Source organism: Chanos chanos, chromosome 5 (genome assembly GCF_902362185.1).
Source record: "Chanos chanos chromosome 5, fChaCha1.1, whole genome shotgun sequence".
Classification (NCBI taxonomy): domain Eukaryota; kingdom Metazoa; phylum Chordata; class Actinopteri; order Gonorynchiformes; family Chanidae; genus Chanos; species Chanos chanos.
This window is the reverse complement of record NC_044499.1, coordinates 10,128,078-10,149,316: the sequence shown is the minus strand read 5'-3', so window position 1 is coordinate 10,149,316 and position 21,239 is coordinate 10,128,078. Positions and strand designations below refer to the sequence as shown.

The 21,239-nt window shown below is 41.6% G+C and overlaps 1 protein-coding gene across 1 annotated transcript; it reads right to left on the bottom strand.

Annotated features, from left to right (window-relative positions):
* Positions 1 to 1,079: 1,079 nt before the first annotated feature.
* nrbp2a (nuclear receptor binding protein 2a) lies at positions 1,080 to 19,103 on the bottom strand. Its single transcript, XM_030774377.1, has 18 exons — positions 18,740 to 19,103; positions 6,445 to 6,567; positions 6,108 to 6,209; positions 5,919 to 6,008; positions 5,702 to 5,742; positions 5,379 to 5,473; positions 5,090 to 5,113; positions 4,370 to 4,453; positions 4,042 to 4,097; positions 3,778 to 3,873; positions 3,523 to 3,655; positions 3,039 to 3,141; positions 2,902 to 2,952; positions 2,404 to 2,539; positions 2,139 to 2,192; positions 1,862 to 1,925; positions 1,480 to 1,535; positions 1,080 to 1,178 (listed from the first exon to the last, which is right to left on the bottom strand). The coding sequence occupies exons 1-18, from the start codon at positions 18,857 to 18,859 to the stop codon at positions 1,080 to 1,082; spliced, it is 1,527 nt and encodes a 508-aa protein (XP_030630237.1). The 5' UTR covers positions 18,860 to 19,103.
* Positions 19,104 to 21,239: the final 2,136 nt, after the last annotated feature.

The following is a 21,239-nucleotide window of genomic DNA, read 5'->3' as shown; positions in this document are numbered from 1 at the left end:
TATCTGAAGGCAATTAAATCATAAGAAATTTGTGACCTATCCCCACCTCTGATTCAAAGCTTTGTAAATAGTAGTACTTCAGTGTGATACTGTAGATAATTTGGCACATTCATTTCTCACTGAGGCACTTTTTACTTTCTAGGAACTAGTCATAAATGATGGAAAACATTTTAGATTAACATCAGACACAGGTGAACTTAGGTTGAAGTGATGTAAGGAAATAGGTGCCAATGGCACTTTTACTACAGTACCGTACATTCATTAGCTGAATATGAATTCTTCAATAAACATACTTATCATTACAGATACTTCAATCAGTTTTAGCTAACTCTGGATGTAGAAATGTTAGCAATGCTGTTTATTCTTTTTTGGAGGCCTCAAACAGTTATGGTTTAGTAACATACTTTCACCATTTAAAAGAATAATAAATAAAATGTACACATCTGTTAAACATAGTTTAAGACAGTTTTAGACAGCTGAGAGCTGAAGAGAACAGTGAACCCGGGCAGCGATAAATGTTTATTAACAAGTTCTCTTCAGGCTCTTGTAGTTTTTTATGTTCTATTCTATCTATGTTTGACTATATATGTTGCTTTTTCTGCATTGGCATCTTCTGGATGGAGAGCAGATGAAGAGAGAGACCAAATGTCTCTCACGGACGGACACACGTACAATCGCAACAATGTTCATTTGAGGAAAACAAAAAACCAGACAGACAAAACAAAACAAAAAAAAACTTCATGTAGACTCGGCTGATAATATGGCAGCATTATGGGATGTTTGGTGACTGTCAGACCTCCAAAAAAAAAAAAAAAAGCTCCCACTGGTAGTGTTTCCCAAAATGTACACTTTGATCTGTTTCAAGGCTTTTTAGGGTACCATGCTGCTTTGTGGTGGTTTGGCTTTTCTCAATCTCATCACCTTTTTCTCAAGGCACTGTAGCCTTGTGAAAAACCAGAGTGTCCTTCTTTCTAGTTCTCCTTTTCAGTTTGCATTTTCTCTCGTTTTCCTCCTAGTCCACTCCGGTACAGGTCAGTCCCTCTGGTCCCTGTTTGGACATCAGTTCTGACCAGCAGGGCTCAGTGCGATACGACCATGGCTGTTGGAGAAGTAGATGTCCCTGCCCAGTGCTTGCCAAGTGCATCCTCTAGAAAACCTGCAAGTTTCTCACAGTCCTCCTGTACGAAACAGACACACAGCCACAGAAATTAACAGGCAAGCAGATCAATAAAATATAATGCAGACTACACGCAATGGATAATTTTTGTCACACATAGATTTCTTGTTTGAGGATAAGCACAACATTCGAAAAATGCTACAAAAAGTCAAATAAATGCACTCAACGTATGCTTGGATAGATCTCACATATGAAGTTTATGCAGTGGTTTGACCAAAGTTTCATTTGCGTAGAGTATCACTTGTTTTGCACATTTAGGTAGTCAATGTTTTTTATTTAAAAGAAAAATCTGTTATACCAACCTCACTGATGAAAGCGTAGTGCACTAGCTCACTGGCAAGGTCTTTTGGACTGTCAGCTGAAAGACATAGTTTTTCTCATTAGCCCTCTAGCATTTACAAACATAATCTGACCTTGTTCATCTTTACATGATCAACATCATAACATCACACACAAAACTAAGATCTACAAAGCAAAAGACACGTAAGAGGGATAACGTGCAGTATTGTGTTACCAAACGTACACTGTACAGTCAGAGAGCTTTGCCTCAATCCCAGCTGTTATGGGTGAAAAATAACTTAGAGTATTGGTGTATAAGTGGATGTGCATTCTTCCTTCAAGTTAAATTGGACCTCATTTAATGACAAAGATGCACAGTATGACTGTTGGAGGAGCTTGACTTACTGGGCAGAATGTCGCAGCTCAACTGACGGTGAAGCTTGTCATCCATCTTCAGAAAGAGAGAAAGCTAAGGAAAGGAAGAATGGAAGTTGATGCTCTTAGTGTAAGAGGACGGTCGAAAATAAACCCTGTTTCTTGGCATAAGTAAGCAAGTAAGTAAGTACAGACTTGCGTTATTGGTTAAATCATTGTAAAGTCAATTGTGGGTAAATACATTTGATATGAGGGTCTTTCCATCAAGGTTGTAAAATGATCTATTAATTAAATAATGTAAACTCACATGACTCCTGGTCCCCTCTTCATTGGACTCCAGGTTACAGTGCATCTGAACAACCTGCTCAAAAGAGCGAATAAAACAGATTGGGTAATCAAGAGTTAAAGTGAGTACGAATGGAGAAACAGTTGAAAGACTCCACAATGACAGATTATGACAATCACCATAAACATATAGTATCTAAACATGTTGGACTAGTCTCACAATCACTCCTCTGTCTGGTCTCACAGATCCACCATCTCTTTTGCACTCTCTCTCTCCTCCTGCTTACCTTCCTGGTCTCTGTCTCCTGTGGCTCTGGGGTGGGCGTCTTCACCGTCTCCATGTGTTCCTGCGAGAGAGAGAGGGCCCTAGGGATAGGGTGTGGCCTTTGTGAGGCAAAATTCATCAGAGGGTAGATTCCATTCCTGAAAAAACAAAAACGCAAGGTATATAAATACTCGTCTCTCGTACTTAAATTAAACTCAAACTTCTCCACTATTACAAAAATAACAAAAAATTTCCCCCCCCTTCACAAAAAGTGGTTCTATCACCTTTTTTCAAACATGCAACACTGTCTCACCAAGTAAACAAAAAATAAACAAAATTTGACCTTTGATTTGAAACAGTGGTCATTTGCTGATATCAGAAAAGGAGTCTGACTGACAAGGAGTCTGACTGAAAAGGAGGTTCCCAGGGAAGACATTCTGGATCTGCTCCTTGCTATCAGAAAGATCTTAACAATATCCAGAAATAGAAATGAGCAACTGCATTGTTCTCCATTACTTACTTAACATCCTCTAGGAATTTGTCGAGTTCCAAAGGTGAGACATGCGAATACCTTCGAAAACATAGAGGGTTAAGTCAGACAGCTGACAGACACAGGCAACGAGAAAAACACACCACGCGAAGTTCATGAGAACTTACTTTAACTGGACCCCTGGACGGTTACTGTGATAAATCTCTGCCATGATGCCATTGGGATCAAAGGACTTGGTTTTCTCTTCTACACAATTCTCAGGGAGCAGATCTGGATAAAAGAAAGGTTCCAAAACAATGCATTTCTATTAGAACCAACACATCAGCACATTAATATTTATGGTTGGATTACTCCGAAAAACGCAAAGCTAAATAATCTTTTACAGGCTGGTCAATCTTGACATCGAGCCTAATTTACATGGTGCCTATACCTGCTGATCTGAGTGAAAAGTAACTTGACGTAGTGGGTCCTGAACTTTAAAGCTAATGCAGGAACACTTCTCAATGGGTATTTCTCATTTTGCGAAAGTCCTGAAAATTCTGCCCTTCTCCATATGCTCCAGCTACTCTTGACAGTCAGACAGATGTCACTTCACAGAAGCACCACCTCTTAAGTCTTTGACTTTGACACAGAGGATGAATGTTCACTCACACTGGTTGTTGATGAAGCAGTGGGCAGCAAGCAGTTTTAAAGAATGGACCTCGAACAGAACCCTGTGGAACAACAGATCATGTGCGGTGGGTCTCATCTTGGCCTCTGTTCGTACGCAGGACTGTATAAACTCCTATGAACATTAGGGGATAAAAGAGAAGGGTAAAACAAATCAGATTGTTGTAATAGTCCGATACAAAAAGCAAAGATTACATTGCGTTGTGTAAAAAAAGACATTTTCCTAGAGTGTCTTACCCTCATGAGTGGGTCCTCCAGCAACTGTCCAGCATTGTCTATTGCTTCTTTTGACACTGCAGTATCACCATTGGCTTGAATTTCCAAGACTGCCATCTATGGGCGGAGGCAGAGGAAGAGGAGGAGGAGGAGAGGGAGATGAAGAAAAAAAAATGACTCGTTTCATAATTAGTTGCAATCGGCTATGGATAAAAACAGCAGACATAGTAACACACTTAATAAGGCAAGAAGCGGAGTAGGGAAGTGAAGGGTATTCTCTCTTACCTCCAAGGCACAGATACCAAAGGAAAAAATGTCAATGGAATAATCATCTTCAGCAACTGCAGTGGAGGAAAAAAAAGCAGAACGTAAGAGAATATCTACAGACAGAAAGGCATGTGTATATTTCCACTCTCATGTCCACTTCAGAACTCAGGGGTACTGAGAGAGAGAGAGAAAGAGAGAGACGGGAGAGACAGAGAGAGAGAGAGAAGGGAGAGACAGAGAGAGACTGTGGAGGGAGAAGAGAAGCAGGGAGGAGACAGCTGGTTTAAATGTGACATGGTAAGTTTAGGACTAGTTTCCATAGAGAGAAGCGAATGCTGATACTCACGGCCATACTCTGGAGCAAAAAAGTGTTGGTTCCGCACCTCGTCCCTGTGCTGGTGCACATTACCACGGATCGCCTCCGGGAATACTGAGAAAAAGACCATACAGACAGTCTATAAACTATCTGTGTGTGTGGGTGTGTGTGTGTGTGTGTTTGTGAGAAAGAGAGAGTGGGAGGGCTTGTGTGTGCCTGTCTTAACATGGCAAATCACATCTTGTAAACATAATTTGATTGGGTTTTGTGGACACTCACGTCACATCGAAAAGGAATGCGTTCTGAGTTTGCCAATGGAGAACGATTTGTTCCATATTTTGTTCGAGTTGTTTGTAAATAGAAAATAATAATTCAGTGAAAAGAAGGAATGCACACAAAAACATATTACAGGGAGAAGATAAAAAAAACTCTAGTCAAATAAAGTCAGAAGAGAAAAAATAGTTTGGGGGCAGAAATAGAAGGGGGAAAAAATAAGAAAGAGACAAAGGCCACAAATAACACGCACACACAACTAATGGAAACATCTGAACATACTGTACTCTTAGCATACTGACTAATCTGTTCCAATTTGTCCATTTAACCAAAAAGACGGAAAAAGGTCATGGTTTTTAGGTCACTGCCAAAAAAGTAAGAGTTAGCTCTCGGTTCTAAATGACAGCCTTTTTGTCTATATTAGTATAAATACAAGATAGCACACAGACCGAAAAAAAGAGAATTGAATTTTCTTACCATTGACAAAAAGCCTGTGCCAAACTGCGGTTGAGAGAACAAAGGGAAAAAAAACGTAAGTTATAAAGTCAATTTTCCAGCAGTGTCAGACATGAACAGATCACAGTTTCATGCATTTTAAGAAGCCAATAACCTTGTTTGTCATATTAACATGACTACTATTAATACATACAATGACTAAAATCACCCTGTGGTAAACAAATGAACAAAAAAGCATTGCAGGCACTGTTTGCTACATTAATACCCATAACTCCTTTCTGCATTAAGGAGATAACGGTCTTTGCGTTACCTGAGCCAATCTTTATGAGTCCGTTATGCTGGATAAAAATGGTGTCACAGGTCAAGTTGCCATGGACAATGGGCGGATCACAGGAGTGCAGGTAACTGTTAACAGAGAGCCCGAAATTTCACTCATTGAAGCCACATTAACCTGTGTTATTGTGATTCCTATGGGGGGATATAATGCATAAAGACAACGGCACTTTGTTGCCTATACACATATCACAGTTCATGATGACATACTGTGGAGATGAGGTTATGGGTCTGGATCAGTCGTGAGATTAGTTTGACTGAGGGGTGAAAAACGGGACTGGGTTAAATATGTAATCTCACCTGAGTGCAGACAGGATCTGCGTGCACCAACGCTTCCATGCCTGAGACATCCAAACACACACACACACACACACCACAAACAAAGGTTAAGAGAGTTATAACATAAAGTGGTGTTATAATTTACATCTTCCACCGGGTGGCGCTATGCTCAAACTCATATCCAGTCAGACACTCAGGTCATGAAAAGGAAATTTTGATGATTCATGAACGACCTCACCTTAACATTCATAGTCTTGTGATTTTTCTTGGTTTTCTTCAAAAATTGTTTGAGGCTTCCAGATGACATGTACTCGGTGATAAATATCACCTGTGAATGGAGTGAGAACCAAGACATGAAATGAGTATTTGTCGTTGTCTGCCTCCGAGTTTACAGGGTTGGTCTTTGTGTTGTGTGTATACGACTCACTCTTGCTCGACTCTCCCTCAGGTCTAGCCAGTATTTGTGGAATTTAACTATGTTGGGATGATCCACCTGCATCAGGTTCTCAAACATCTCCCTGATTCGGTCCTGAAATGTACACACACATGCGCGCGCACACGCACACACATACACACGCACGCACATACATGCACAAATTAGCACCCCAAGCAATGCACGCAAAATCATCACTGTTTTTCTATTCTAAAGAAACACCATGTATATATTCAACATGTAAAATATATGTGGGGGGGGGGGAGACTGCTAGGTGTTCAGAGTGAATGCAGACACACAGAGAGGGATTATTATGGGTGTGTTACGCTACCTCATGAGACTGTAAGACCTTCTTGTCAGCAAACTGCACCTCATTCCACACCACCTCCACCCCCTCCTCTGTGTCCATGGCTAGAGAGGCACTCTCAATACCTGGGACATTTCCCTGACTAACCTAGAACAGGAGAGGACAGAGAGAAAGAAAAGAGAGAGAGAGAGAGAGAGAGAGAGAGCAATACTGAGAGGTTAAGCAGGGTCAAAATGGTTAATGCCACGGTATCAGAGTTGCATCCCTATGACACATGCGAGAATGAATGAACGATTTCTTAAGGGTTGGAAGTCAACAGAGATTGCGCATTGGTTTGCAACACATTGGAAGGAAATGATGACGCCATACGGATTCCTGTTGCAACGAAGGTGAACGCGTGGAGGAACGCTTTGCCCTCATCCATCCTCGAATCCACCACTATTTTTCCTACCCTGGCAAATGTTTTGACTAAGGGCATACAGACATGGCAATAAGTCAAGAACTGAGTGTCTGCTCATCAAACAGCAAACGCTGGTCTATCTCTGCCGCTAACATTGTGAATAATCTCTACACAATAGTCTTGTCCACACTACAAAATCCTGTTTGTTTTCCAAACACCTCGGTCGCCTTCCAGTCCTGTAGGAACAAAAACAGCTCTCTCACCATCTTTGAAAAGCTCAAATGTCTCTAAAAGTGTTTTCTGTTTTGAATTTTTTCCATTTATAGGTTAGGTCTGCCCCCCGACTGCTCAGACCATGCGGTTTGGAAACAGTCGTCGCACGCTGAGAAACAGCTGCTCTTTTTAAGATTTATCTTTGGCTTTTTTTTGGAATTTACAGCCAACGTCCAACATGTTTTAATGGAAAATTGACTTTTGTTGGGTTTTAATCCTTCAAGTGTTTCTCACAACAACATTCTACTTCACACGGGGAAAATAAGGACATTGCTACCACAACTGCTTTTCGGCAAAAGCCCAACAGTCCACAATAAGAACAAAAATCAAACAGTCCGTTAAAGTCAACACAGAGCGAACACGTTCGCACACAGTCCAGAACGACCCATCTCTTTCACAGGTTGGTGTTTTCACATCAAGCAGAAAAACAGAAAGTTGGATGAAGTTGTTTCATCCGCCTGCTTAACATGTGATTTACTGCATCTGAAAACATCCGCTGGACCCAGCATATGTAATTACTCTACACAGGCATTTACTCTTACCATCTCAGAGAGTGTTGATCTTTTAAATAAACTCATATAAACTGTTTACCCCTCTACTCTTCAGTGCAGAGAGCCATTAGCTGTCACTGGGAATAGTTCAGGCCTGAAGGTTACGCAAAGCATTGAACATTAAATATAAGACCACACGCAAGTAAATCGACTTCTCAGAGACAGCCACACAGTGTGGAGGGTTTTACCACACTTTTACCCCCCCCCCCCCCCCCCCCCATTCACATTTGTCCATTCAGATCTCAGCAAAGATCACACCCCCAACTAGCACAAAAGACTATGCAAATACACAAAGAAAACTCAGTTACATTTGAAGCTAATTAATTAGGTGTATGGTGGTTAGGCTAACTCGGAGAGCTTGGGTGGGGTGGGGGGGCGTTAACAATTCAAAGCAGGACGAGCCATGCCCTCCAAGAGCCAAAGAGAGTGCCCGTACAAAAATAACCTGATACAGAACCATAGATAATCAAAGGCTTTTAGTTCTCCTTGACCACCATGATTCAGTGGAATTCTGTGACGCATGTACTATACAGGAAGCGTGCCTGACCAACGTGTTAAAAGCAGTTCAAGAAAGAAAACAACAAACACCAGGTTTCTCTTCTGAACTTTTGCTCTGTCGACAGGAGTCCGACCGTGGGCTTAACGAAACAAAACCAAAAAAAACAAAACAAAAAAACCCAAAAAACTCTTGAACTCTCGTTTCATACAAACTCTGTGAGCCAAGGAACATGGAGTATAACATTGATAAAACCGTTCTAGCTTCTGTAAGCCGGTGTGGCTTAAACACACGTTAGATAGACTTTCCAACAAAAACAAACACCACTACTACATTCATTTCCTGCCTCTACAACCCAGCGTTCCCTAGTATCACAGTGAGGCTTGGCCTCCAGTCATAGTCTTCTCATTACATCTCATCCATTATGCAGTTTTCCCCCTGTCATCTTCTACCTCCTCTCTGCTTTAGCCTGCAATAAGCAGTGTGTGTGTGTATGTGTGTGTGAGAATTTGTGTATGCTTGCTTGTATATATGTGTGTGTGTGTGTGTGTGTGTGTGCGTGTGAATGTGTGTGTGTGTGTGTGCGTGTGTGTGTGTGAGCGTGTGCGTGTGAGAATTTGTGCGTGTGTGTGTGTGTGAGGGTGAATTACAGAGGTGAGAACTGGCTTTCATGCAGGCCGAAATGAACCAGCACCCTGTTATGGTTGTGTGAAATACTCTGTCGTCTGAAGGGCTAGCAGAGTTTTTTTCTCACACTGTGTGATGGCTTTTCAGAGCTGGGAAGCAGAAGGAACACACCCTAACGCGACAACACATAACCACTAGCCACAAGTGAGAGACGCATATTAAACACTGTTTAGCTTTTCTAGTCACAGAAGAAATTCTGGACCAGAACAGATAAACCAGAGGAAACTGAGGCAGCCCAAAAACGGGTAGGATGAGCCTCACGTACAGGGGATGAATGTGGTCTTTGGGCGGGGGGGGGGGGTCTGGATAAGTCTCCATGGGGACTATGCCATTGTAATAAGTGAAAGGTGACCCTGCAAACGGACATGAATGCACAGGTTCTAGATGACAGACACACTGAGTATCTGCTCATACACATACTGACACAAGCTGTTCCATATTGGCAAAACGGTCCTGTAAAGGCTGCAGTGGTAACACTGAAATCAATACAAGTTGCGTAACCACACCAGCTTGGCATTGTATTATAAGGTCCAATTCCAATTCCCAAATACTATGATGGCTTCATTCAAATCAGTCATTACTTACTGCCTCAGTATTCCAGATGCAATGCTGCTGTTTGAAAAAATGAAATCCACTAAGAAACACACACACACACACACACACCATAAAACAAGCTCAGACATGCAACCTCATAGTTCCTGGAAAAAAAAAAAGAAAAAAAAATGGTTGGTTGTGAAACAGTTGAGTTGGCAAAGACAAGCCAAGCAGTCTCTGTTGATATTCCCAGCCAACACGCCTCACGTCCGCAGCTTTTAAACAGGAAACAAGACACTCTGATGCATGGCAGTTTGGGTCGGTTCAGGCTATCTATTTATGGGCCGAGGGAAGGCCTTATAAAATTTGCCTTGTTTTCAGCAGGCGTTCACTACCACGTTTTTCACTGCGTCTAATTCATTCCAGTATTCAATGAAGGCCCCGAACAGCGAGCCGTAGTCTAAAAGAAATGAGAGCAGATTAAAGTTACACCAAAACTCTGGACCAGCGAACGCGGCTTTTCTCCACTGAAGGCACAGAGTGATTTTGTTTTATTTTTTTATTTTTTTTTTTTTACTGGAACTCAAGGTCTGTTACAGGCAAATGAGACCCAAACAACTATGGTATGCTGCACAGATAATGGCCAAACACTGTTAAGTGTCGGTTTAAACTCCGCCAATGTAACAAAACAACCACAATATCCCAGATGGGGATTCACATACTTGGCAACTGCATACAGAAACTGCACTCGGACTGTGACGCTATAAGCGGACAGAGCTGCTGATCTTTTCTGACCGCATTAGTCAGGTCTTCATGTTTTGAGCTCAGTGGTCGTACTTTGTTACTTTGTTTCCAAGCGGTTTTTATGATAAATTCTGAGGTTTTCATTTTATGCCCACGGGGCTTCCACTTCTCAGAGAAACTCTCTCATTCTGACCTCTTTGTCTAAGAAAATAAAGAAACTGTCATCAACTGACAGAGACAAGATCATAGGTTTGTGACATAGTAGTTTCTTTCTCTCTCTCTCTCTCTCTCTCTCTTTCACTCTCTGTGTATGTGTGTGAGTGTGTGCGGTTTATGCATGTGTCTGTGTGTGAGTGTGTGCGGTATATGCATGTGTCTGTGTGTGAGTGTGTGAGGTATATGCATGTTTATGTTTGAGCACACACAGAAGAGGTTACAGGAGTGCAACTGAAAATATCAGTGACTTTATTTTTTATTAAGGACAGGTCTATAACTGTGTGCTTTTGGGCAGAGACCTGCACTGGGCTAAAGTGACAGCATTGCTAAACCTTTTTTTTTGTTCCAATTACAAGTGCTTGTGGGGAGAGAGAGAGAGAGAGAGAGAGAAAGAGAGAGGGAGAGAGAGACAGAAAGAAAGAAAGAGAGAGAGAAAGGAAGAGAGAGAGAGAAAGAGAGAGAGCCTTTTCTACATTCAGGCCAGTGCCCAATGCAGACATTACATCACTGCATTGAATGCACACAGAGAGAGACCAGGCAAACAGTGAAGAGCAGGAGCTTAAAATGGATCAAATGATGTTTTAAGTGCCCCTGCACATGCAGCATCACAGAACAACGAGAGAAAAAGAGAGAGAGAGCGCGAGAGAGAGAGACGGAAAAAGAAGAGGTAAAGGGAAAGAATCAAGCTCAGAGGAGGACTGATGTAATGTTGTGTGACTTGGATGTTTATGCGACCGTTAGTCATCGCACTTGCGCTTTTTTATCAATGACCAGTATTGTAACTGGGATGATACAGGGTGGAGGAGTGGGGGGGGGGTGTTGGGGGCAGACGTCAGGACAGAAAGCATTGTCTTTGCTTTCAGCACGTCTATTGTTTTGCTCCTCTTTCCATGGTTTCCCTCCCTCCCTCCTTCAAAAGGGAAGATCACAGTATGTTTCTTTCCTCCTCTGTATATCTGTAAAAGGCTCTGAAACAGTAACCTGCTGTAACGACACTCTCTGTCAAAAATGGAAAAACGTCAAATCTCAAAACAGGAACAGCAACGTCGCACGCAAATATTTCCGCGCAGCCCAAATGGAGACGCTGTGGATTTTAAAGCCCCTCGTCCCAAGCGCCTTGGATCGGAGAAAATCCACTTTTCATGAAAGACAGTCTCCAGGAAATGCCAAGGCTTCAAAGTTCAAGTCACAAAATCTATAATTAGACAACGCATTATAAACATGAATCTTTACGTAACGAGCTTTTTCCTGGCTTTTTTTTTTTGAGCGCTTTGAGTTTTTCCGACGTTCTGCGGGAGACGCGTTGTCTGGATCCGTATTCTAACCTGATCTCCAGACATCAGTCTCACAGTGAGTGTTGCCATTGCAGCTGCTGTGACCTTTGGCTTGCCTCCACCTCTTCAAACCATCATGGTGCACAGCTCTCAATTTTATATCTTCTTTAAGTTCTCTCTGCATTAGTAATACATTTAGTCATTAAGCACACCCAGTCCATTTAGATAGTTGGCGTGTCTTTGGACACTGCCCAGAGATTAGACCAAAGGGCGGGAAAAAGACTAGCATTTTATATAATCCATGTGAGAGAATTTATTTGCCCCGCATAACAAGTTGAATCTGACCAACTGGGTTTGCCCAGTTCAAAATGTTATGTAAGGGTGCCCTGTATGCCCCACATAAATAATTGTGCTGACTCTCTCTCACACACACACACACACACACACGTACGTATAATAACACAAACACCCATACATACTATTTACACCCACATGAAAACAGACATGCCTGCGTACACACACACACACCCTCTCTCAGTAATCCTGATCTCCTATATGATCCAAAAGAACCATCTGGTCTCTAGAGCCAGCCCATACTGTAGATTTTTTGCGGATTATTCACTATACAGTATTTGTATTGGGCCAAACAAATACACAGACAAAAACGGAAATGCATGCACTGCCAATGAATGTTATTTTCATATTAAAAAATTAAACAATGATTTGTATGGTTTGTTGTTGTTGTTGTTGTTATTTGTTAATACACAGTACTATACTTTGATCACTGTGGTAGGTAGTTTTCATCTTGCTTTTTAAAAGTCTTATGAACCATCTTGCTCAGATTAACTAAACGTAACTCATCTAAATAACCAACTGAGCCTTCTAGCAGACCAGCTATCTCGCAATTTTCTGGAATCCAAATTTAGTCGGTCACATGAATTTAATTTATGGTCAGGAATTATCCTCAATCTGTCAACGAAAAGCAATTTACCACACAGACCATACACAGACCACGCTAATCGCTTCAGGCAACCATTCACTGTCTACTCATTTCCCTGTTATTCTTCGTCAATGAATAGGTGTATTGTCTCAACTGACCCAAGCAGCAAATCAGATTATCTTAACCACATTTGTCAGTTCCCTTCCAGAGTGAACCAGAGTCTCTCATCCTTTCTTAGGCATATGAAAAGTTTATGTTGACATCTGCTAGTTGTGTACATGAGCAAAAAAAAAAAAAACCAAGAGAAAGAAAGAAAGAAAGAAAGTATTTGATTTTATCCATCTCTTGGGGACCTGCGAGTGTCATTTTGTTACTTTCTCAGACAGCTGTAAAGCCATTTAAACCATGAACGGCTACCCTCTGAGAGATACTGGTTCTCTGAAGTGATTAGAGATACGGCGGTCTTAATGGTCACCAGAGATACTGACCTTCCGTGATGAATAACATGCCCGGATGATAACTGAATTACAAATGGAGTATATCAAAATATATCAGCGAAGATCAACCTTAAGAGGGACATGGACGTGGAAACGGAAGGTGTCCACGCATGGAAATGTCCGGCCGTAGATAGAAAATCTGTTGCTATGCCCTTTAATGAAGCCCGCGTCAGAGTCTAATTTCCTCTCAGTAAGCCTGGACTTGCGGGATGTCCCCTCCTCCTCTCTAGAGCCGCTCTTTTATTAACCCACCAGCATCACGCAAATGAACGGACAGTGTCACCAACATGATTATGTGCCTGCCCAGACGAGATAGAGTAAAAAATGGATGGACATTGATTAGATTCGTGAAAGATCGTCCAGTTAACTGTGCTGGAGCTGCTGATTCCAATTTTAGACATCAACCCTCTCATGGAACCCAGAGACAAGAATTTCTGTGCTAAACAGAAGGCAACCAATGTCCATTTTGCTTTCTTCACCAACACAATGAAGCTAGAGATTTCATTTGCTCAGCTCAGATTTATTGGAAAATTTAAAACCATTGAAAAAATAAAGAAAATCATTCCTAGGCAGATGGAGTCTCATTCTCATGAGACATGAACAATATCTTGCATTATTTTTTTGCTGGATGATGGAAAAAAAGAAAGGTAAACAGTACACAAGAAGCGGCAATCCCTTAAAAGAAAGGATAGCTTGAGACAGCAATAATCTATTCTTATGTAATGTTGCAGCTTGTGTAACAAAGAGGCAATCCTGTTTGCTCCTGCCAGCATTCAAAAAGCCATTAAACTTGCTTGAATGTAACCCAGTGTGGGATCCGAAAGCCCACATCAAGGCAAACACTGCTCTCGGAGTGAGGCTTTACCCGAAAGTGTATTTCGCCTTCACACATGGATCAGTCTACTCCGCTCCAACAAGGCAGACAAGATGGAGACAAGAAACAGAGGTAACACATGCAATTCTGTGATTTTCTTCAGCACAGAGTCATACCCACTACTGATAATTGCCACATTAGCACTAAAAAAAAAAAAAAAACAGACAAAGAACAAAAAAGAGGAACTAATGTGTGTAAACACACTTTCCTTTTGATTAGGGTCTTTTTTTTTTTTAAATCTTCAAATATTTATGCTCGGACACAGCTACACAGAAGAGTGAAACTTTAGGGTGAGGAGCTTACCCATGCAGTCTCCATTCCAAACACACACAGACACAGACACACACACACAAATAAACAAAACAACCACACACAAAATGCTCCACACCCCATTACTAGCCCTGGTGAGGGGAAATGAGAGAGTGAGAGCTTATGTGAAGTTTCCAGATCTTGAACGGTGTGAGAAGTAGAGAGGGCTAAATAAAAGCAGCACCAAACATAAATCTGAGAGGGGCTAGAGAAGGGTGTCGGTAAACACACAAAAAGCCATTAGGTACAGCACCCTCCCTGCCATCTGAATAAGGGAACGGGAGTGTGTGCGCACAACATTAGCTTTTTCCTAGAAACTGCAGACAAGGAACACATAACAACAGGGAAAAAAAGAAGGTTACATGCAGTCAGACAGATGGATCTCCCTGGTTTTCCTTGGCCAAGTCGCCCTTTGCCTCCCAGCTGAATAACTACAAGCTGCGGGGGGGGGGGGGGGGGCGGTACTATGCTTGTCATATTCCTTATTCACTGGGTCACACAGGGTCACATTTACCACTGCACAGTCAGAAAGGCTGAAGTAACCAGTGAACCTCTTTTCTAATAGTCTTCTTGTCTAGTAATCGTCTATGGTAGCTTCACTTTAATGAGTAGTTAAGTCTAATAAGTGCGTATCATTCAGGCACTGTTCGGCTAATGTTACTAAAATATCTACATATTGCTGGTGTGAGCGGTTTTCAGATACATGTGGGAGAGTGGGAGGGGGTTGGCCCAAACTTATCCTCAGCTTGGCTGGGATCATTTACACCACCGTTATACTGGCAACCTGACAAACCAAAAGAAGGCTTTTTTTGTTTGCCTGTCCATTCAACACACAATGAAACTCTCAAGGATATTCCTGACTCACAGCGTGCGATTTTTTTCCCCAGACATTTATAGATATGGTCTGTGCTTTTCAGCTTTATGTTTTTGAGCGACTGAACTTTGATTCTGTTTTTTGCGAGGTCATCTCTTTTGAGCTGGAAAAAAAAAAAAAAAAAAAAATGGGGAAGAGAACTAACAACTTGCAGCTGTTTTACTGGGGGAGTGTCTTACATTAGCGAAGCTAATTTGGACAGAGATCTTTTTTGGCTTGGATAGCACTGTGTCATGTACGAGTTACTGGCGCCGGACGGGGGAGTGTGGCTGGCTGACTCTACACAGGTTGCTTTCAAGCCATCATTTAACCTGAGAGCTTTCCGGAAAACAGTCCCGTGCTACTACGCTGTAGCGGCTCAGACTGGGTCAAGAGATCAGGTGTCTTTAAGGACAGACAGTAAATACTGGTCCAGTGTAATATGCTGTCGTCATGAAAAACATAATCTGTAAAACACAGAATGTCCATCAGAACAACAAAGTCTGAACACCGCTTGGTTACCAGGACCCCACTAAACTGGTTTAACCTCCATCTTCGAAGCCTCCAGCACAACTAAACCGCCAAAGTGGTTAAAATAAGACGGCTAAATTTTTGTTCGGGGAGAGAACCCAAAAGGTCATTTTATCATTTGCCTTAGAGTTATTATGGAACAATATGTTTTCAACTGCCAAGATTATGAAGCCACATAGCTAGTAGCATTTATATATATATATATATATATATATATATATATATATATATATATATATATACATATATATACATACACACTGCAGATAACATGACTCCACTTCGATGTTGACAAAAAAACAGGACAAAAAGAACAAAATAAAGCAGGCTATGGGGAATGCCAAAGGTCGGTCTTTGAGACATCAAACAAGCTTACACTTCAAAAAAATGTAAAGTTTTAATCATCACTTCTTATTGCATTACCTGTCAATGCAACCCCCTGGATTCAATTATTCTGCCTCATGAACTACACATTCTCCTCACATTACTGCTGTCCCTGGGAAAGAGATGACTGCTGGGCTTTTTTGGGGGGGAAGACATTAAATCTGTCTCTCTCTCAATCCTTCAGACCAGTGAAGCATCTTTTAAGCCTGTCTGGCTGGAGGTCACACGCTAACGCTATCTAGATAGCACTATGTAATCCTATATCATGATTCCAGCGTAGTGGATACTGTAACTGTTTTTCCATTCACCTCCTTCCAACTCAGGCTGTATGTCCTGTCGTTTACTGTCAGCAGAATCCCTCTGAATGACGATTATAGTCCTTATATAAAAAATGGGTTTGAAAAATGAAATCGCATCTACAAAGGCCAAGCGTGTGGATATAAAGAAAAAAAATCATGAATGCTTGACAGCGTTAAAAGACCACTTGTATCAACCATTCTCCAAAATGTGGTAAAACTACTGAAAGGTGAAGCACAGTACTTCTACAGCTGCGTCACGTGTGCTGAAATGATAAAGAAATACAAAGGTGATCTAATTTTACTCCCTCAAATTTAATTAAGGCTTAGCCTTGAAAGGGAGCAATAAATTATAGGTTTTAAAACGCGATGCTGCCAGCAGTTTTTCGGTGGGTTTTTTTTTTTTTTGGAAGCGTCTACTAGTGATCTTTTCATAGGGCAGGTAATACCACAGCACTGCATCCCACAGGCTAGAAGTTCATTTTAGACCTGTCATAGTTACGTGAAAAATAACATACTTGTATCAGCTTGAAAGCTGTCACAGTTTTCACGTCCACATGCTGAGTCATGTCACGGCAGCACGGCCTATGCTCCCGTAAATGTGTTTAATTTTCTGTGAGTTTTTCGCATCACTCTGAAATCAGGGAGAGAGTGAGGGGCTTGTCAGGACTTGCAGCCAAAAGCAGTCAATTAAGATCAAGTTAAATGATTGCATGCAAAAAAAATGAAAGATGTAATCTAGATACTGAGTAACTCCTACTGCTCTGATTTATACTTTTAGTCCACTTTTTTGGCATAAATTTCATATGTGTGTGCACGGAAACATGGATACGCACACGCACACACTCAGAAAAAAAAGAGATGGCCCGCAATATACGTGCTGAGTAAGGTGTGTACCATTGATAAGACTGGAACGTCATAAGAGCACTTAAAAACAGGTGCAAACAGAAGAGGGGCAGAGGTTTTATAATCAACACACCTCAGGCGCTGTGTCTTTTGAAGCTCAACATTCACGCTGGCCCAACCTGTAGAACAGAGTGACTGACTCCTTACTCTTGTCTCAGAAAAAAAAAAAAGACAAGCTGTAAGAAGGGAAACATGCAGCTCATAACACTGAAAACAAACGGAGCTTTCACTGTTGTCCTACAAGTGTGTCTGTCTCGGTCTTACCCAACACCCGGCCTTCAGGCACCCAGTAACAACACTGACGCAATTACACAGAGCGGCAAACAGAAACGACAGTATTCCACTGACAGCCTGTTTACGAGGAGGAAATTGTTTAAGGTTGTGCTCAGGCTGCTGTGTCCCTCTGTTTTCCACTAATTATAGGATCTCACAGAGATGTGTAAGGAAAGAAGAAAACATCTTGCTTGTACAGCAGTCCAGAAAAGAAAAGAAAAGGGAAAAAAACACATGTAGTCAACAGCTGTACGCTGTTAATTTAGCTCCACTCAATTCAACTGGCCTACTCATTTGGAGAAAACTTGGAGCCAGAGACAAATAAGACGTCACTTTGATCTGCGAGTGTGACGGGATGTGTGAAAATGGCTGAAAGTGTGCCAGGAGAGATAAGGCTCTGGTTTTATCTATCCGCTATTTATCTCTCTGGACGTCCTGACTTTTACACTCCAATAAGCCTGCGTGAGGGTTAGTCAGAAGTTACCTCCTAATGGCACGTCACCGCGCCCACCTTATCTGAGAAAAGTTACCGCCACAACACAATGACTACGCTGTAATTTATCCCAGAAAACTTAAAATGAATCAATTACTGAGAAACAAGTAGGAAAATTTGTATTATCTTTGTTTGTGAACTATCGATATTTAGATGGTTAGCTATATTCTTGATATTTTGACTTTGCATTAAGTAACAGCAAACATTACAACACTGAGGATTCAACTCCTTCTCAGAATACTAAATCTAAATAACAACAGTAACACAGTAACAGGAACAACATCAACAAAAACAACAACAATGGTTTCAAAAAGCACATGTACGCAGTGGGCTGTTCATCTTTGACAGTTTTAGCTCATAGGCTTATCAGGTACAGAGCGGCTAAATAGGCACGCGGGTTTTCTAAGGCGATGGAGGTAGGCACCTTGGGTTTATTTAATTATTTAGTCAGAACATCATTTTCGCAACTTCAACTTAAGGAATAGGGATCACATCGCAAGTGATAAGTCTCGCGGGAGGAATTGCTTTGAAGGTGAGAGCTTACAAAGTCGCGTCATCGTACTACCCACTCGCTCAATTTGTACATCGTCTTAATATCTGACATAATGTGCACATATTTGGAGCAGTGTAGACAAAAATCGACTCTACACTATAAAACATCTTTAAAGCCTACATGACGAAAACGTTACAACAGTGCGACAGAAGGAAAACTGAACTGCATGTCTTTGTTGATCATACATGGACGTCTTGTCGAGTTTTAATGATTAGGATTCCGTACATCTACCTACCTGCTCTTTCCGCTTCTGCCAGCGCCCGCAGGGGCTTTCCTCCAGAATTTCACTCTCATCCTCGCTCTCTTCTTCTTTTCCTCCGGAACCTGATATCTTCTCCGGGACGGACATAGTCATATTATTTTCAGATGATAAGTTTAATTTTCCTGGTCCCTTTAAACCGAACTACGCAGACAGGCTATTGCGGTTTTTTGGCGAACAGCTGAGATTAAACCTATCACAAACGAGCGGTCATCCCAAATCGATCGTACTGCAAGAAGCACAAAACTACTACTGTCATTAATTTGCCGACAACTGCCGCTACAGACAACCCATGCAACGTAGTAACGCTACATTTAGCGAGACATTTTAATGCGCCGTCCTCATGTGAACCTATACCGAACAGTCTAGGAATCCTCGGTAAACCGAAGATCATATTCCTCGGAGCAAATTCAGGTACTTCATCATGAGCCTCACTTATAGGTGCTGCAGTGGACGTGAGCGACGTGCACAGGCCGATCAATGGATTACTTTCAACATCTTCAAACGTAGGAGCTCCCGCTCGACCAGCATCATAGCAGCTTTCCCCAGTGGCGACTGTTTTCAGAATTTCCTCTTTTTTCAATGTGTTACCGTAAAAGACCAGCTATCGGCGCACTACGTTCAACGACAGCTGTGTGACACTCAATTCAAATTCTCTGACGTTTCACACCAGTCTGCCTTCATATAATTAATCATTATAATTTCAAGAACCCTACCAGAGCACGCATGTATCTGGAAGAACAGTTGAAAGTATAGTTCTTGTCAGAATCTGTGCTAATTTTGGGTATGCCTGCAGGCACGTCCAAGATTTTCCATGCTTATTGACTTGAGTTGGTGCCTCTAAGAAAAGATCAGAGAATGGAACTCTTTATGTTGTAAGTGGGTGTGCAGAGGAATTCTCTCATACATGTCTCTCTGTGGCCTGTAGAGATATGCACATTCACTCCTCTTACCCGATCGGTGTTTTGGAGGTGTGACAGTGATTTATTTGATTCAAGGCATGTGTGAAGACTGAAAGAAGGGAAAAAGTAACGTTGAGATAGTTTGAACACATGTTTTTAAAATCCATCTGCTACCACGTAGGTTGTTGAAAGTGCTGCCATTTGCCTTTAAAATAGTTGTTCCCTTTACCATGAGGCACGTGTTTTAAAAGTATACATTAGAGCTGTTTTCAATCATGTGCGCCCTCTGCTGGCACCAACAAAAAACCCACAAAACCCCCTCTTTTTTCAGTCATCTATCGTGAAGATGTTTGAAATTACCGGACCAAACATTCTGTGAGAGAGCTCCACCGTTTACAGTCGTAATATAGCCTTAACTAGGGCAAAGATCCCTTTTCACAGGGATCAGTAAAGCTTGCGGTGGCTGTAAATCAGTGAGCAAAAGACTGTCTCTGCATATAGAGGAGTGAAGGAAAAGGAGAACTGACTACGCTTAATTCCTCATTGGACACATTCACTGCCTTCTGCCAGATAACATCAACGAGTCAGACTGCAATGTGACTGCAAATGGGATGGCTGTGAAGTGCTCCGTTGCTATATGGTTTAAAGAGCAGTTTTAGTATTATTACAAAGGACCTTTCACAGGACTGTATACTACCTCACTACGCATGTTAGACATGAAGTTCTTTTGAAGTCATCCATTTTTACCCATTTTTGGCACCACCAACTATCTTTTTCACCTCAGTGACACAAGTAGTATGTTAGCGGTGATATTAGCAGTACACTGATGCTGTATGTATACATCAGTATTTAGATGGAGAATATAATCTCCTGTAAACTCCCTTAAAAATGTATACAAAGCATGATAAACATATCAAAAAGACCTAGTTTGTCTGCTGCCGATTTCACTGGATATGCCTCTACTGCTGAAACAGTTTTGCAAATCAATTTGCTTACTGTGTTCACAGTATGATATCACTCGCTGTTACACTCTGGCACTGGTGTAATTAAACTCTTGTATCCTTGATAAGTTCATCAGAGTTCCTCATCTGTTTCCCAACTGACTTAGTCACCAGTTTGATCCCACTGTCCACATACATGCAGTCTCTATGACAGAACTGCATTTGTCCTTTTTGCACATTCCGTGTGACATTCCTTATACCAGTCACACAAGACTGACACGTCTGCCTCCTACTGTAGAGTTATCAAACAGGAGTAGAAAGAGGGAGACAGAATCCATACATATTTGAGATGTTATTTAGCTCTGTGTTGGGAGAGTGACAGTAGGGTTCACTTAAAGGAAGAAAACTACCTCCTGATGTTGTTCTGTTTTCATTTTTTTCAAACTCCTCTCTTCTCCCCCCCCCCCCCCCCAAAAAAAAACCCCAAAACAAAACAAAACAAAAACACACACACACACACACACACACACTTTCTCTCTGACTGTGACTCGGTAGGCAATTAGTCACTTTTAATTAGCTCCACTTCCATACAATCATGACACCATGAGACTCTGTATATCATCAGTGTTTGGA